This window comes from Equus przewalskii, chromosome 14 (genome assembly GCF_037783145.1).
Source record: "Equus przewalskii isolate Varuska chromosome 14, EquPr2, whole genome shotgun sequence".
Lineage (NCBI taxonomy): Eukaryota > Metazoa > Chordata > Mammalia > Perissodactyla > Equidae > Equus > Equus przewalskii.
Window position 1 is genome coordinate 31,621,743 of NC_091844.1, and position 12,467 is coordinate 31,634,209.

At 49.9% G+C, this 12,467-nt stretch overlaps 1 protein-coding gene across 2 annotated transcripts in view; it reads left to right on the top strand.

Annotated features, from left to right (window-relative positions):
* TGFA (transforming growth factor alpha) overlaps positions 1-9,683 on the top strand; it is a 103,843-nt gene extending 94,160 nt beyond the window's left edge. For both annotated transcript variants that reach the window (XM_008514835.2, XM_008514834.2), the window contains exons 4-6: positions 806-955; positions 3,718-3,827; positions 5,870-9,683. In XM_008514835.2, coding sequence (XP_008513057.1) covers positions 806-955; positions 3,718-3,827; positions 5,870-5,877 — 268 coding nt within the window. In that variant the 3' untranslated portion in view covers positions 5,878-9,683. The remainder of the gene's footprint in view (positions 1-805; positions 956-3,717; positions 3,828-5,869) is intronic.
* Positions 9,684-12,467: the final 2,784 nt, after the last annotated feature.

The window sequence follows — 12,467 nt, forward strand, 5'->3', positions numbered from 1 at the left end:
GCAAGAGCTAGGTGGAAGCAGCAGCAGCTTTCAGCACAGAAGAGGCTGTGACTGAAATGATGGATGCCTAAGAGCCTCTGAATAGTAACAATACTGCTAATATCACATTGTGTTGTTACCGCCCTTCACAGCCTACACGCACGCCTCGTGATCATGACCTCTCTCATGCCATTAGCTAATCCTCTAGTGGAGGGAGGCCAGGTGTGCTTGGAAATGAGCACCAGGGTTCCTGGGAGATGAGTGGCTTCTCAGGTCCTACAGCTACCAGATAGTGACCCTGGCCCCTACTTCAGTACGTGCCCCACATACTGGGCCACCCGGTAAATGCTCACAGAACTAATTAAACTTGACAAAGAAGATAAAAAAGCAAACCACTGCCTGTGTCTCCCTCTGGTTTAGTGTGTTTCTTTCTCTCATCATCGGAAATTCTGAATACACACATTTAGTTTAAAAATAACCTGGATTTTTATGATCTGCCGGAATGAACTTCGTGTCACAAACACGTTTGCTGCCTTCTTTATTCCCCAGGATTTGGCATAGTAATAATAATGATGAAGTGCTTCAGCAGCAACCTCCATCCTCAGATGATAAAGCCGATTAGTTACCCCTGGTTCTCTAAGCAAGCGGTGCATGTGCCAGGAAGTAGGAGCGATTTTGCTGACATCTTTGCCTCCAATAGCAAAGGCTGGAGGGGCCCCTTTGGACTTTTCTGAGGGCTTCAAGTCCCTCCACGCAGTCTTCCCTGGGGCCTGGGAGAATGAGACCTTCTTCCTGGAGAGCGTGCTGACATCCCTGTCTTCCCCAGCTGCCATTCTGGATATGTTGGTGCACGCTGTGAGCACGCAGACCTCCTGGCCGTGGTGGCCGCCAGTCAGAAGAAGCAGGCCATCACCGCCTTGGTGGTGGTCTCTGTCGTGGCCCTGGCTGTCCTCATCATCGCATGTGTGCTGATACAGTGAGTATCTGCTGCCTCTAAGATTGGGTCCCTGGCCCACCTGCCCTCGCAGGGACATCTACAGCATGCCCAGAGAAGAGGGCCACCTCAGCACAGTTTATCACTGTGATGTCTGATTGGTGTCAGCAAAGCCAAGAGGGACTTTGGTGACACCAAGCTGGGTGAAGGTCACGCACCCTGAGAGGGTCCCCAACAGTGGGTCGATTGTCTGCAGAGGCCAGTATAGAACCAAAGGCGTGCTCTCTTTCTCTCCAGTGTTGTGTTTGGAGCCCTCAGAGTTGTGCTGGGCACCTGCACGTGCTCCAGAGAGAACTAGAAACAGCTCCCGGCCTGCTTTGGGCAATAGCAGAAGAGCTTCCTCTCTGCAGAAGGCGCTTTGCAAATCCTAAAGCCACGTGGAAGGCCACTGTTGTTATTATGCTAGGCTGACGACAGCCCTTCCACTTTCTCCACCTCTCTGCACTCCTCATCCTCCAAAATGGAGGTTCCAGGAAGCCCTCCTGAGCCCTAGACTGATAGAGACCCTTCTCAGGTGTTTCTCACACCCTGCTTGCTTGCCCGTATCCCCTGACTGGACTGTTCTGCAAAGGGAGCCCCCGAGGGCTGTGTTCCCAGCATCCAGCCAGATTTATTACCTGGAAATATCTGGAGACATCTAAGTCACAGAGCAAGCCATCAGAGAATTTATACCTAACAATATGCACGAGGAATTCACAGAATAGCCAAAGGCTGCTGGTCAGCTCGGTGTAGATTAACTCAGGGCGGAGACCGAGTGGATGGGCCATTGCAATGGGCTGGAGGAGGCAGCTGCGTGTTAATGCAGGAAGGCAGACTTCAGCCTTCTGAGGTTGCCTAGGATTTGGACAGGTAAATAAGAGTCCCTGTCCTGTTTGTTTATTGGTTTGTTGCTGTTAAGGCATCTAAAGCACATGCTTCTGGTTCTGGTTGTTGACAGTAACCACAGCCTGCTCACATCCTTCTGGACCAAGCCAGCATTAGGTGGTGAGGGAGCTGGCCTTCCCTTCCTCCCCACACGGTCTCCATTCCACTCCCTCGGGTCTTGGAAAACACATTTGCAGGTAGTAAACAAGCAGCCCTGGTTCAGGCGGGGGCACAGCTCAGGCTCTGCCACTCATGAGGCCCCTCCCCGAGGGAGCAGGAGAAACCTAATGGACCTCTGGCTTCAGTTCTCACGGCTGGCTAGCTATGTGTGCTCCCTACTCCTGTTTCTGTGACCAGGAGGGTCGCAGAGCTTAGGAACAAGACTGGCTGCCTATGTGGACCTCCCCAGAAGGGCTTAAAAGCTAATTTTGCCAGATTGTCTGGAGACAGGAACAATCCAGAATGCCTGGACAGCCTCTCTCATTCCCAGGGAGGCAGCCAGTCCCACATCTCCTCTACCCTTCCCCAGCCCGTCCTTGCCAGAGACCAAGTTCAGAATCCCTGAGCCAGAGACTAACCCCTCACCTCCACCCATGCCTGGGAATGGGGCACTCCTGAGTTGCAGAGTTGGTTGGGACCAGCTCATCCCAAGCCAGAGGGAGTTAGAGGCCTTGATCTCACTGCCCTGGGACACTCCTGGCTGGGAAGTGATGAGGGTCAGCCCACCTGGCTAACTAACCACACGAGAGCAGTCTCTGATGGGTCTGGAATCAAGGCCTCTAGGTCCTAGGACGCTGCAACTCATGAGGGACTGGGGCCCAGACAGACTGCTCTGGTCATCTGTGACAGAAGCAGGTTGAGCAGGAATGTCAGGGCCCCTTCTCAGCTCTGCTGCCCCAAGATTCAGGGGCCCCAGTAACCTTTCCATGGCAGTGCTGAGAGAAGGGGGCTGGGGTGGGGATCATGAAATGCCACCAGGCACCAAGAGGGACGCACAGCAGCAGACTTGTTTCCTCATCTGTTTTCGGGCTCATGTGAGCCAGGAGACCCCTCCCGGCCCCAGTTGGCGGTTGCGTAGACTGTATATACGTCAAGGTTAGACTGAGCAGAAACAAAGTCCTCCGTGGTTTCCCAAGGGAGACAGTCATCAGTATCTCCGGGCAATTAATGTCTTACTCAGTGCTTTCTTCTCTGCCCTTCTTTTGGGTTCTCCGGTTCTTTTTTCATTCCTACTCTGCAAACTGTTCATTCCTGCCCACAGACAGGAGCAGGAGCATTCATAACCTTGCTGCTTCAGGACTCCGACTAACACAGGTTCCCCGAGAGGTTGCATTTGCCACAACTAGAGAATGCTAGTCCCCAGAGAAGGATTCAAAGCCGTCGGGATCCATGACTCCTTCTCTCGTTCTTTCCACGGGTCCCTTCAGCCCATCCATGTTCCCGGCTTTGCTGCTGGCAATACCCGATGGATGACACCCCTTCCATGCTCTCAGAGCCCTGCCTGCCTCAAGGGGCTGCTTTGTCCCAGTCCTAACAGCAGTTCTGAGGCTGTTACTACCTTTATGGAGTTCTCCAACTGCTCTTTACTGGAGAAAGCAGCTGGGAGGGTGGCCACTCCCCTCTGACAGCCATGGAAGCTGGAGCCAGGATGCCCTGTGAGCCCAGAGCAGAGCTGCACAAGTGGAACTGGTGCTTTTGGGTGGCCAAGAGGCGCTTTTGTTGTTGGCCAGCACCTGCCCCAAAGGCCACTGCCCTGCAAAGCCCTCAGCCCCCTGTCGCTCTGAAGGCCCCCATGAGAAGGCTGGTTTGGAGCCCAGAGCTGCCCAGCTGGGCACTCCTGCCAGGCTCCTGCCCAGACTGTGTTCTCTGTGTCTCTACAGCTGCTGCCAGGTCCGAAAACACTGTGAGTGGTGCCGGGCCCTCATCTGCCGGCACGAGAAGCCCAGTGCCCTCCTGAAGGGAAGGACTGCTTGCTGCCACTCCGAAACAGGTAAGGGGCTGCTTTCAGAAGGAGCCTTCTCTCCACTGGGAGACACTATTGGGTGGAGAAAACAACCACCTTCTCCAGGTCAGGGCAGAGATTCTTGGAGGATGAAGCAGGAAGAAAAGGAAGAGGGTATTTATCCTACCAAGTCAGGTTTAGTTTATTCTAAGGTGTTTCTTACTCAAAAGGGAGCTCTTTGATCAGTAATGATGACTGTGTGACCTTTGACAAGTTACTTAACCTCCCTGAGCTTCAGTTTTCTTATTAAAAAGATGATGTGCAAATTGAATGAGTACTGATATAAAGTACCTAGTATAGTGTATCACAAACTGTAGACATGCAACAGATGTTCATTCTCTTTCCCTTGAGAAAGACACTTCCCCTCCCTCATTGGTGAAATGAGGGATTTGGCCTATAGAAGGTCTCTAGGACTCATTAAACTCTTACATCCCCTGATGTTCATTAAGATTACCATTGTTTCATGAATATTTTCACCAACATCCGCAAAAAAAATTGGACATCTGTACATGGGAGCAAACCTGTATCTTAGGAGCCCTGGTCTGAGCATCATTGGCTCAGGGCTCATGGAGTCAAATAGCTCCTTTATCCAGACTAGCTCTACAGTCTCACATCAAAAAGTTTCTCTGGAATGTTATTTTGACCAATAGAGCCTATCATAAATTTAAAGTTCCTTTCCAGGAAGTAGTGGGTCAGGAGACAATCACCACAGGCTATCCCACCTGGGGGTGTCCTTCTCTGGTAAACAGTTGGCATTCCAGAAGCTCAAGGTTGCATGAAGAGGGTAGGAAGAAAGATGACTGGGAAGCTGGAATGCTGACGTATTCATTAAACCTGATGGTAACCTGACCTGGAGGGAACTGAAGGCCCAGGAGTGCTGCTTGTGTGTTCGTCATTTCTAGAACCATAGTAATTGTGCATGAGCAGTTCGTTTGATTTTGGAGGATGCTGATCCATTAATCCTCATAATGGCCTTAAGAGGAAGATGATTTGTGAGTGATGTGGGTAAACTAACTGCCAAAGGCCTGCTCGGGTCCCACATGAGTCCATGGGGAAGCTAGGGTAAGAACCAGGGCTTCTGAAGGCCCCACTCACATCTCTCTTCCACGACCTCAGGGGTACCATGCACTGAGCTAATGAAGGTAAATATTTTTATTTTATCTTTTAGCATCAATAGAAAAATTATTTAAACCTTTTAAAAGAATTTATAACAGATTTTGAACCATTTGTCTGCACCGCAGCAGAGTCATTTAGGGTAGAGGAATTTTCTTGTTCTTGTTACTTCTTCTTTACCCACATTTGAGAGGACATTAGCTTTGAGCCTGGGATGGGTCTGGCCTTCCAGAGACGGCCACTGAGGCTGAAGCCCCTCTCCATGAGATGACACGTACCTCCCCACCTCCAGAGGGAACAGGGCTAGAAGATGTCCAGGCCGAGCTGTGCTCAGGAACTCCTGGGTATTGGGTCCATGCTGCCTCATGGTACCAGCCACAGAGGATGCCCCCTGGGTACTGGGTCCATGCTGCTTCACGGTGCCAGCCACAGAGGATGCCCCATGGGTACTGGGTCCGTGCTGCTTCACCATGACAGCCACAGAGGATGCCCTCAGGGCCCACCCATTGGAAAGCAATGAATCCATTCTTGGATGGCCTGAGGAGAAGCCATTCTGTTGCCACAGCCCTGGACCAGCCCCTGAGCTGCCCACTAAGCCTCCCCTTATGGGAGAACTGTCCACAGGCTGGATTGAATCCCCTCCAATTGAATTAAGACCCTCACAACAGGGTACATGCCGCATTCTCTTCTGCCACAACTCATTCCACTTTCGGTCAGCCTTTCCTTTGGCGCCGCAAGCACACTTTCAGAAGCTGCTGCCCCTGGGGTTGAACCAGCAGAATTTGGACTCTGGCCTGACTGCCCAAGAGAAACCGGGTGACTTTGGCTGATGCATCTCCCAGTTTCTGTCCCAGGCCTGTTTTCCCAGCACGGCTGGGGTCTGGCCTGTAGACTTAACCTGTTTTTCCTCCTTCCAGTGGTCTGAGGAGCCCACAGGAGGAGTTGGGCCCAGTGGCCCTCGGCAGCCTGATGGAGAGAGGACTGCTTCAGGACGGCACAACGAGCGATGCCTGGGACGTGCCGCATGACTTCCTCCCAGCACCTGTGCAGCCTGTTTGTCTTTTGTGGGCCTTCCTTCAAAACTTTGTCAAGAACTCTGTCTGCTTGGGGTTATTCGGTGTGACCTGGAGAAGAAATCAGTGGACCATGATTTAAAGACTGGTCAAAAAAGAACTGCCAAGGTGTGGACTTCCTGTTTACCTAGATAAGGTGTGTGCCTCGTTGGCGTCTGAGTCCAGGCATGTGTAGTTGTCTTCTGCCAGTCAACACTGCTGGGCTGTGTTTCTTTTTAATAGGCCCATCTCCCCACAGCAGTATGCGCATGCGTCCTGCCCAGCACCGGAGATTCCTATAGTTACGTTTTTTTCTCATTGGCTTATTGGGGAAGGAGATAGAGAAAGATTACATCAAGACGCCAAGTGTAAGAGGAGCCGTGTCTGTCCTCTGTCCACGAGACCCTCAACCAGCCCGACGTCTTCCACAGACACATGATGTCAAGGACCTTCCTAAGCCGTCACCACGCTCGGAGATCATTTCTTATTTATTAGATGATGATGGTTTTATTTTTAATCTCGTAAGTCAATGTAAAAAGCATAAAACCCTTTCATACTTCTGCATTAACGATGTATGCCTCGCTGGCTGAAAAGTTACACGGATTAGAAATACCTGCCCTCTTTGGAACAGCTAAGGCTTGGGAAGAGCCACCCAGGGAGGTGCAGAGATGGAAGCAGAGGATGAATTGCTGATGGGAGCAAAAATCGGGGTTCAGAGGTCATGCCATTTAAGACATAAAGCAGATAAAAGCCCCTGGATACATTCCGATAGAAGAGTTAGCAAATCCGGCAGCGGATTTGTCACCTCTGTCGGGGGAGAGAGGACAAGAGTGCCTGTGTGTGCGTCTACATGGGATCAGCACAATCTTACTAGACTGCTCTGTGATTAAACTATTAACTTCCTAGAGAGCCCTCCAAGAGGATGTTTAGAAATAGAGCATTCCAGAGAGCCACGGCATTTGGGGCCACATCCATGAAAGGGGGACCAGCCGTTTCTTTTCCATGGTGTTGCTTGGTTGATTTGTTTATTTCCAAAAGGAGAAACTTAACTTTCCTATTTATTTTCAAGCATTAGGAGAAATATTCCAGTGATTTTTTTTTTCTTTTCCACTCAGGATGCTGGTTTTATTAACAAACACTCTAACAAGCCAACTCCACCTTGTGGGTCTCACTTTATCCTCAGAGAGAGGGAGCAATTGTTCTCCTGGGCATCTGGATCCGTTCTGACCCATTGGGCCAGCCTCTGGGAAGCACTGGTTGCCTCCAGCTGAACAGTGGGGAGCTCATCCCTAGGAATTTTCATTAAACTTTGGAAACAGAATAACAGTGAAATACTATATAAACCTCTTATGTGAGGGACCTCCATTCACTAACGTTTGAAAAATGAAAGCTCTCTACCTGTTAATTCTTCAGTGCATCTAGCTCCTCACGTTGTGAAAGGGACCTTTAAAATATGTCAAGTTGGCTTGAAATTTCTATCAGGTAATTTTGGCCTCCCCTAACCCTTCTTTCCCAGTCTATTTCAATGAATTTTCTCTTTATTTCTTACAGCTGAGACAATGATATGGCCTGAGTCTTCACTCTGGCACCTTTATTGAATGAGGCTCACCCCAAGCACCAAAAGCAGAAATGGTATCTGTTCTCCAGCTCCCGGGTTTTAGTTATAAAAGAAGATAGGTTTAAGTGTGCATTCCTTGGGCCAGACCTACAGCAGCAGCAAAGTGGGCTGAGGCTTGACTGCAGCATTTTGCTCAGAGACCAATGCAGTTGACGTTGGTGTATAGACACCCATTTACACTCACTTTTTTCATCAGACTCTCCTGAGAGTCTGAGATTCTGGTTTAGAGAGACTGTTGAAAGTGGAGTGGCCTCACTTGTTTTTAACTTGAGATCACATCTTTACGTTAGGACAATCTTTCCTCAGTCTTCTAGAGGCTATTTGAGGCCTGACTGCCTTTAAAGAGGATGAACTGATGTGAAAATATTTCGTGGGGCTTTCTCCACCCAGTGGATGGCAGGATCGGTGTCCAGTCTGGGCATCCGAGAGCCCATGCAGAGGTGTGAGAAGAGGAGGATGGAAGCAGAGGGAACCTTCTTGGTTCCCTGTGGGGACTTCAGATTTATTGTCTGTGAGTGCTCTGGTCCTCAGGTCCTCAAGTTACAGTTGCCGGTGCCCCCTTCCTTGTGCCTGTACAACCATGTAGTGACTGCTCTCGAATGCGTGCCTCCCTAAAGGGCCTCTCGAGTCAGTCCTCTGTAAACCAGCAGGTCTGAAAAGAGTCGGAAGCAGAGGCTGGGGTCAAGGCAGGCTTGGGTGGACCTTTGTCCATGTCCCAGGATATGACAGCCTTGCTTCTTTGGTGATTTCTCTTTTAGAAATCAAGTGGCCAACAAGCCTTGGATTCCTGTGCCATTTCATGGCATTGGTACTTCCTGGGTTAGCTGTAAAAATGTCCCCTTTTCAGGTTAAAGATGCATCTTCTCATGCATCTCTGCAGGTTCCCTGTGTTTCCTTGCTTTGTTAGAAAGCTAAGTGTTCATTACAATGGGGGAATCATTCACGAGACCTGACCTGGTGAGCAGTCGCACACCTGGGAGTGGAGAACTCAGCTGTTTCCAGTCTGTCTCAGAGACGTGAAAAGCTCCCATTTTAAAAAAATTAATAAATTTAAAAAGCGAGGGAGGGGGTGCTTCCAGATCTTTTATGGAGCCTGGATTCTCCCACTGCTCTATAGGCTGTGACTTCCTGAAGCATACCGGGAGGAGACATTTTCTTCTGGATGGAAAGATATATAGCCACCAATCCTGATCTGGAAGACATGTCTAGACACACAGGGAGCCAAGGAAGATGTGAGCTTGCCATTGTGTTCCAGCAGAGGAGGTGGGCAGAGTGTCCCCAGACTCTATTTTCCTACAGAAGGAGAAGGAAGTGGTCCTAGAGCTCCTTGGGAGACTGTTCTCTGCAGGTGGAGAAAAGCATCTGGCATCTTCACCCAGGGTTGCCAGGGCCAGGTTGTCTCAGTGCACGTGGGCCACTGGTTGCTTTTCCAGGCAATTTTGGCAGGAATGGATCAACGAGGCTCCAACACTACTCAGGAGATCCCAACCCCTTTGTAGGGTATGGGCTCTGATTTCTCCCAACCTGCTCAGCCAAGGAGGAGAGCACGATTCAAAAGCCCAGGAACAAAGGGGCATCACAGAAACACACAAACACATACATTTGTTCTTATGTTCTAATGTAAGACCTGTTCTCTCTACTCATTGATTTTATCAGGCTTTCTGAAAGATCTAGTGGTAAACACAACACAGAGAATGCTGAAAAGCAGCCCCTCTTCCAAGTGTAATAACTTACTGAAGTGTTCAACTTTTCATTATCTTTATTATAACAAACCTGATGCTTTTTTTTTAGAACTTGTTACTCTGACTTCTGTATATGTTGCACTGAAAAGGTTAATATTTAATGTTTTAATTTATTTTGTGTGGTAAGTTAATTTTGATTTCTGTAATGTGTTAATGTGATTAGCAGTTCTTTTCCTTAATATCTGAATTATACTTATTTAAAGAGTAGTGAGCAATATAAAATGCAGTTGCATTTTTCAGTAATGTGCATTGTTGTTCAGTTGTACTGTACCTTGTTTGGAAGGATGAAGGAATGAACTCTTTTTTGTTTTTTCCTAAATCAAGACTGGAGCTTTTCTTTCATGATTGGGATATTGCTGAAGCAAATTACGATTTTTCTCTGCAAATGTGAATGATGAGAAAAACTTAGATGCTCTTTTTCAAAATGTGGGAATCCTAAAATTAACCACAGTTTATCCCTGTCTACTTGAAGAAACCAAATTCTCTGAAGTTCTTCTCAGTATATAAGTATTTCATCTACTATTTGTCCAACAATATGCTAACTAATGTGAAGGAAAATATAAAATACACAATCCCTGCCCCAAAGGAATTGGATCTGGCTGGGAAGGCTGACATGCAGAAAATAATTCTGAACTAGTTCTAGACAAAATACAAATAAACCGTGCAATTGGAAGGTAGAGATCATGTGTTAATAGCTGTGGTTCTCAAAGTGTGCAGCATCAACATCACCTGGGAACCTAGGAATGCAAATTATCAGGCCCCACCCCAGACCTATTAAACTCTAGAGGTGCCCCATGCCCTCTCCAGCTTCCAGGTGATTCTAATACATGCTGAAGTTTGAGAACCACTGTGCTCTAGGACTCAGCGAAGAGCCAGTTAGCGCGGGGCTACACTTTTTAGGAAAAGCTCTATAGAGGCTTTGCAGAAGAAGTGCAACTTAACACAACTTACTCTTAGTGTTCAAAGTTAACAGCCATCAGAAAGTACAGTCTTGAATAAAGGCCTGCATTTATTTGGATCTTCTCTGCTCAGCCCAGTTGAAGGGAAAAACAGGCCTGTCTGTCTCCTGCCACACCCCCACCCACACCCCACTCACTCACCCACCCCCGTTTCCCACTGCCCCGTTTCTACTGTAAGGAATTGTTCTAAAACTGTCAACCCTGTTCTCCCAAGCCTCGCTGCACTTCTCACCTGTGTGTGGACCTCACATGTTTGACAGACATGAGGAGCTCATAGAGAAGCAGCGGAGAGTGAAACAGTTGCTGAATGGCATGAGATCTTGGTCCCCAAGTTCAGCTTTTTGTAGCGGTGTTTGAGCGTATGGAGCCTGTTGTCCAGGCCCCAGAGGACTTGGGATCAGCCTAACTTGCAGGAAGATGGAAACCCAGGCAACAGCTTGTCCAAAATCCGTGGACTGGCGTTTGTCCCTCAATAGACCTTTACCCACTCCTTAGGAGAGGGAGGGAGAGACCTGCTACCCATACATGGTGTTCCCCCTTGTGACCCTACTCAGTCTTCAGGGACATGCCCAGGCCTTGTTTCTAACCCGTGGCATGCTCTGCTCGTCCTGCTCCTCCTCCTCCTCCCCAGTTTCCAAGCCCTCTTCCTGCCAAGATAGCCTGCCTGCCAGACCGGTGTCCGATGGCTGGCCCTGGTCCTAGTCAGGTGTGCTGGACTGTCCGGGGCCTTGGGGGTGGGCCCATCCCAGGAAAAGCACAGAGCTTCTCTCATTTACCCAGGTGACCTGCAGGTGCTAACTTGAATCCATGTTCTGGACTGTTTTGGCCTGGTCTTTTTGGATGCTCTTAGCCCAAACTTCAGACCCCTGTTTTGCCTGGTTTCTGTGTGCCCTGACTCCTGCCTGGCCCAGTTTTGCGGTGCTTGAGTGTGAATTAGCCTTGCCTCCACTCAGCTCAGAGCTCCTCGCCCAGGACCCGCCTAGAATTCTGGCACCAGCACTCTCCCCTGTCTCCTGAAACTCCCTCCTCCACATTTGCTCTTTGCAGGACTTGCTACTTCCAGCAGGCCCTGAGGTTTCTGCCATGGCCTTTCACCTCCAGAAATAGGGAGCGATGTGCCCATGGTCATACAGGCTGGGTCTAGCAATGCTTGTTCCACCAGGCTAGCATCTCTCACCCCAGATCAATTGAATTATAGAATCCTTGGGGGTGTTTTTTGAAAATCTCTCCCAGTGACTCTAATTCAGTCCCTAAGGCCCTCTGGGATACACCAAGCCCCAGGGAGCAGATGGCATAGGAGAGGTTTGATGCCTTGAGCTGAGAATACCCACCCTGGTACCCACGCAGGGCATCCCAGCCTGTTCCATGCTTAAGTATCCTTCACATCCAGCAGATGTTAGCCCCTGGGGAAACTTGGAGATGTGGGCCTCCTTGCCAGTGGGATCGTGTGACGCAGAGAAGCGAGAAAAACATCTCTGGGAACAGGGAGTGTAAGGAGTACCACACAGCTTGCGCCTGAGGTCATACACACGTGGGCAACGGCTTTTCAGGAGCCAAATTTTGCAACTGGGAATAAAAATATGGCGACATTTATGCTGAAACGGAGACGAAAGAGACAGGGAAGAAGGCGTCCTTCCAGGCGCGTCGGCTCCGGCGGAAGCTTCAAGCCCTGCTGTGCGGCTGCGCAGGCGCCCTAGGCTGAGAGCAAGCCTGCTGCCATGAAGTCTCCAGGCAAGGTCAAGTTCTGCGGGGGAGCCCGTCTCGGAGGTCAGACGGAGGGAGTCCAGAGCTGTGCAAGGGACAACTCCGCTACCTGGGGCGGGCTGTCCTGCACATCCCAGAGAGGGACTCCTCCGTCTGGAAATGTGACGTCCCAGAGGACTGTGCCGAGGAGCCGGCAACACTTAAACCCGATCCCACCAGAACAGAACGAGGAGCCACGCCCCTCCCCTGCAGCGTGACTCTCCCACCTGCCTTTGTAAAAGAGCCCCCCCAACCAGAACACAGGGGGTCTGTGCCCCTGTGGTGGTAGAAGGCCTGGAAGTGAAGACGGAGCTATTTCATCCCCACTCCCTCCCTGCTTGTCTCCACCGTAGTTATGCACCCAAGGCTCGCTCCCTTCCTCCCCAGCTCCGGCTCTCACC